Below are 6,007 nucleotides of genomic sequence, written 5' to 3' on the forward strand. Positions count from 1 at the left end.
AAGACAAACTACATGGTCATTTTGAATAGAATTATCAATAATACAGCATTGCTACAATTATTTGCATATCATCATATATGCAGGCCTGCATATTGCAGGTTTTATGACTGTCTCATGATTTAAGACAAAGAGTATGTAGTTTGTAGTAGTCACTGGTTGTTGTTTTTTTTTTAAAGTGCAAACAAAGCTGCAGGTGCTCATCCTCACTGGAATGTGTATTGACTTGAGATACAGGTAGTGAAGTCCAGGTCAGGACTCCTCTGCAATGATTTGAGAGCGGCATGCGGCTCGCAGCTTAGTCAAGGTTGCCATGGAGAGACTTCCTGGTTCAGTGAAGATTTTCTAAGAATGGAATGAAACACTGGGATTATAGGATTAAAGAAGGGAAATTACACAGGTAGCTTTTTATATATATCTATACTGACTGACCTTTACTGCAGTGATATAACTCTTCTGAGAATGAGCAGGGGGTTTACCTGCATAAAAGTGTGGCACTCTTCGACAAATGGTCCGTGGGTGATCTGCTTGAAGGCTTCACAGATGTCTGGAAGGGACTGGGCCTGTTGAATCAGATCCTGGTGGTAGTGGATCAGAGTCAGGGCTACGCGGAACAGGATTTTTGAGCCTTCGTAGAACAGACAATCCCAAATCCGAAGGACTGTCTAAAGAACAACAGAAATCAAGAAATATTTTTTTTCTTTTGACATTTCACACTTTAAAACACTGGACTGTTTAGGCAACAAGGCTCACAAGCTACGTATCACACTGACCAAGTCAAAATGATCTACCCACTCTAATAAAGAGTTCCATTATAAGATATATGAACAGGTTAAAATAATCAAGAAAGAAAACATCTTAAAATTTAAATGACAATGTGTGGTTAAATTACATTTTCAATACAAACATCGTTCAAATATACCCATAACCACTTCAGGGCATCAAAAGAAGAGAGAGACTGCACTGCAGCATTTAGCTGTCTATCTGGTTGATCAAAAAAATATGCACGTAAAGATCTTGTAATAAAGGTAAGAGTTCACGGTACTACATACACACAACGATGCAATGGCGCAAGCGATCAGGAGAGAGTGGGACATCGGTGTTATAAAAGATTTTTCGTACACGGTCGACGTATGGGGCACCCCTGGTTTAGGCCATATTTAGACCGATACATTGACACCATACCCAGAACTTTAATACACAGCCGTTTATTTAGGAGCTAAATCAGTGACCTTTGGCCAAACGGGACTGGTGTTATTATTTACATGAGTCATTTACTTTTATAACTCTGAAAAACATGGGTAAATGTAAATTATTAAATTTGCATGTGACGTGGTTTGTCCTCATTGTCCATAAAACCAACAATGAACACATCCAGGTGTGGTTTCCTTGCACAGGAAAGATTGTATGTTTACGTCGTCTGCACTCCACTACATAGCAAATTTGTTTGTAATTTTTCCACAGATGAACAGATTTGGTACAAACCACTTCGAAACCTAAATGTCACGCTGTCGTACTTTTTTAACATTGTAAATTCTGGAAATGAGATTTATCCAGATATTCTTCTTTCCTGTAGTTTTAACTTCCTGCTAACAGCTATTTTAAATATGTCACATAGTTACAGTCACAGTGGCAACTCTACCCTGTAAGCCATGAAGTTTGTATATTCAGATTAGAGAAGGAGCCTCTCATATAAGCCTCCCACATTATTTCCATGTGTGTTTGGTGAACAAACACACTCCACACCCTTCACAGGCCGAAAGGGGAAGATAGCAACAAAAAGGCCAGTGTGAGGTGGGTTAGATAAAAGAAATGAGAAAACCTTTACTGTTCACATTTTAGGGTTGTATGGTGAGTGGTGTGCTTTGACAAAACATAAAGACTGACTGATCACAGATACACTCACCTCAACTGGCAAGACGTCTATGTAGAGACAGATGAACCATCGGGAGACCACTAGGGTCCACATGACATTATGATCCACCATGACCTGCCAGACTCTGGGGACTTTTACTTTGACCAGCTCTCCTAGCACCTCCTGGTCCGTCTTCAGCCCGAGCATGGCTGGACTATAATAGTCTACAACCACACAACAATTATTTTAGGTTGTACAGTGCTTCTGAAAACAGATACAGTTTTGTAATACAACTAGGCTTAAAATGGAAAAATGGCACTTTAAACTAAGTTAAATTAGATTATTTATGTGGTGTCTAACTTAGACCACACCACTACCCAAAAAGTTATATTACACACCTGGCAAAATTCTTCCGAGTAGTGCATCCATTAACCAGAAAGATTTCTCTTCATCTTTTGTGACGATAAGTAAATACCCAGCTATAAAGTTCATCCCCTGAAGACAAAAACACAAACACTCAAGTTACACTCAAGTCTCAGCAGGTTTTATAAGACGGAAGAATCAAGCATCCACCAAGGGGGGCATTAGGTGTACACATAAGAAGACAACAAAGAACAAATGGATGCCTCACACTATATATTTATAAATCAATACAAAAAATACCGTCACTGTCAAAATGACCAGAATTAAATCAAATATATGGACCCAAAAATAACTGAAAATCAATTAACCGAGAAGTCACATTAACAAGTTTAAATGTCAAAGGTTAGATCTTTTAATTTTACCTGACAGTAGCCGACAGCTGGATTGTGGTAACCATAGGCCAGCAGCACATTGTACAGAGCTTTCTGCAGACATGGGCTGGATGTCTTGCGGAACTGGATGTTGTCTGGAAAAGTTCTGTTTAGGTCTAAAAAGGGGAAAATGGAAATGGAGACACTAATTTAACTTTGTGTTTACAACAAAAATGTATAGAACTTAGGTTCAAATTCTGTTTAAAACTAAACTTCACAATAAAAACTGCTGAGCTAAAAATTGAGTTATTGTCCTTGCCCTTATCATAGTACCCTTAAAGTAAAGCATGATATGCAGGGACAGACAGGCCAGGACTGTGATGGTGAGGACTGAGCCATCACATGGATAAACGAGAAACAGGCTAACCTGTGCTGATGGTCTCCATAAGTTTGGAGTCTGGCTGAGCTCCCAGTAGGGACTGGTAGTATCCTGGGTTCTTCTCTAGCTGGTCTTGAGCCCCGCTGGCTGCCATCCAGATCAGAGCCCGGTGCTCATTGGGAATCCCCTTACGTACATAACGCTTTACTGAAGAAGAGAGAACCCTTTCAGTTTAGTTTAGTTGGCACGTGTACACTGTAAGGACACTAGCGTGTTCAGTTTTCACACTCACATTTCACATTCTTCTTCACTTTGCTTTTGCCCTTCAGGAGTTTGGACCACTTGATGGACCGTCGGGTTAGCACCACCAGATACTCTGACATTAGCTCCTCATATGACTCATAGTCAAAGTCCTCTGAACGCTGAAAGCCGTATGGATCCACACTGGACCAAAAAGTTACAAACTTCTTTAAAAAACATCAGATCATGATAAAAATCCCCAGTGTTTATGTGCTTTATTTGTGTACTGCAAATGTACTGCAGACAAGAATAAAAGCTCAATTTTGTTATTGTAATTTTTACGTAGAGCATATGTATGTACATTACCAGCAACTACAACATGGCCCTACATGAAAAAGTTGTTGGCAGCTCATCCTAATGCCTTAGGTAACAAGATAATCTCTCTGGAGCTTAACCCTTTCACAACAGCAACACACCAGAAATGTAGCAGTCGACTACCATCTGTTTTATTATGCTGTGTACACACACACACACTGTAAACACTGGGTGTACGGAAAGTTATCATTAAAGGAAAAGGCTGTGTGTCTCAGTGTCCTTGCTGCCTGAACAAAAACAAAAGTACACAATAGAAATATCAGTATGGTACGTGATTTAAGGTGTAGGTTTGTGTTATCACTGTGTGTGTGTGTGTGTGGGGGGGGGGGGTGTATACTATTTACTGGTTTAAAAAAAGGACATGAATTTAACTTTAACTTCCATGTTATTGGGTAGGCTTAACATACAGAGAAAACAACATGGTTCTTAGTCTGATGAGCTGGACAAAATGATTTGAAACAACTTGAAAACTTGACAGAGTAATAAATTATTATTATTATAACAGGCCATCAAGTTAAATAACACATATTAACTAATTAAAAGTCAATTTGAATGTGAATCAGTCTTCTAAATCAAATATGTTACCGTTATCAATACATCTCCATCTGTAATAGAGTCAATAACATATGGTGCAAGGAAAATATATATTCGCCTGTTTGTAACTGAACTGTTTAACAAAACAGCATTTTAATCTCAAACTAAGTCTGAATAATAATCTTTATAGCTGAAACCAAACTAAGTAGTTTTTGACACATTTTAGTTTTAGTCCAATGGTTAATTAAACATGTCTATTTGTATGCTGTGCAATATAAATCTGACAAAAAATTGCTAATCAATACTTTTACTCGTTATTAACCGTGCGTGTTTTGCACGAAGAGTAACTTAGTGTTAGCTCTATGCTAACGTTTCCAATAACAAATAGTTAATGCTGCTTCAATTTTCCACAAAAACGAACATAAACTTAAAAATTAATTTCTTGTTTTTATTGACAAATAAGTCTCTCGACTACTGACGAGTTTTGTAACTAAGACATCGTTTTGTAGCTAGCCGAGTACCCGGTAGGTTTGCTAACGTTACCTGTCCACTCTGTCTTTAGCTGGACCGACTGCGATGCGGGTCCGGTTGATCGCCTCCTTTTTCTTCTCCATTGCATCCACTGCTTCGCTTGTATCTCTTCCTCCAAATAAAAATCTTTGCTACAGGCCCAACATGTGTCCGTTGTACTTATATCCAAAAAAAATGGCAACAGTTCACAACAAACGTGCGAGGCAAAGTTGAGGTGAGTTAGCCGTACAGCTCACTTTCTCCATGTTTGCGTGCGGAGGCAGACGGGACAGGACCGCTGCTTTTTCCCGGGATTAACTTGTTACTCACGAAGAGGGGGAAGACGTAAAAAGAAGTCTTACACTTTTCATTCAAACTAAGAAATCGTTTTAGTTAGTGATTGTTAAAATATATCATCGATCCGCCGATGAAAAAGCCGTGTGGAGAAAGTTGCCCTTAGATTTATCACCATCCACATGCACCTGCTGCTGGTTCCTCGGCTCCTCGGAGTGCGACTAATCCGCCCGTATGTTAAATACAACATCCACACATATCGATCGGGTCGAGGCTACCCGGTGTTTCCCACGCGTTTGGTCGGTTACTTCCACTCTTCTTGGCCAGAGTACTCCCTGGAAGGTTTCAGACGCGTGACGTTTGCCCCGGGACACACACGCCTCAATCAGACCTAATGCTGCTTTCGAGGGATTCCCGTAAGATCCCACTTCACGGAATCATGGGAACAGTAAAAGCTGGCTGTGCTGCATTCAGGACGCTTTGTGGAGGGGAAAGAAGTGAAGCTGAAGCAGGAGGTTAGAGATAGGCATGTTATAATTTTAAACGCATTTTAAATATAATAAATCGGCTTGGCTTTAAGTAAATAGCAACCGCCTTAATATGAAAACACAACATGTTTTTAAGACCGTAATACTTCAGAAAATCTTTAAACGCACCACCAATAATTCAAGTGTTTATTTACTAGTTGTTTATTTCTCACATATGAAAGATATGGCAAGTCTTAGAGCGTATTGCAAATAACAATTGCAAAAAACTGCATAACAATAACAGTTGGGTATATTTAATCTACAATATTATAATAGTGATGCTGTTTAACCTAACAACTAATTTATCATTACGTTCCAACACTTTACACAATAGTAATGTTGTGTCCTACAACACGTAAATGCAACAAGAGTGGTTAAATAGGCGCGCCCTCTCCTGCGCAGCCACGTAGCACAGGTAAATGCAGCCGTCTGTAAATATAGGGTCAGCATGCATCCATATCCATATGCATCCACATATATATATATGTACTCAGATATATGTACTAAAATAAAAGTAAAATCAGAGAGTATTTCCCTCAGTGGAAGTATCAAAACAGCACAA

The 6,007-nt window shown here is 39.2% G+C and overlaps 1 protein-coding gene across 1 annotated transcript; it reads right to left on the reverse strand.

Annotated features, from left to right (window-relative positions):
* Positions 1-89: 89 nt before the first annotated feature.
* On the reverse strand, positions 90-5,347 carry grtp1a (growth hormone regulated TBC protein 1a). Its single transcript, XM_028401814.1, has 8 exons — positions 4,658-5,347; positions 3,258-3,409; positions 3,014-3,172; positions 2,638-2,762; positions 2,251-2,347; positions 1,904-2,076; positions 477-662; positions 90-342 (listed from the first exon to the last, which is right to left on the reverse strand). The coding sequence occupies exons 1-8, from the start codon at positions 4,726-4,728 to the stop codon at positions 250-252; spliced, it is 1,056 nt and encodes a 351-aa protein (XP_028257615.1). The 5' UTR covers positions 4,729-5,347; the 3' UTR covers positions 90-249.
* Between the last annotated feature and the right edge of the window lie 660 nt (positions 5,348-6,007).

The sequence above is a fragment of the Parambassis ranga genome, chromosome 3 (assembly GCF_900634625.1).
Source record: "Parambassis ranga chromosome 3, fParRan2.1, whole genome shotgun sequence".
NCBI classification, from domain to species: Eukaryota; Metazoa; Chordata; class Actinopteri; family Ambassidae; genus Parambassis; species Parambassis ranga.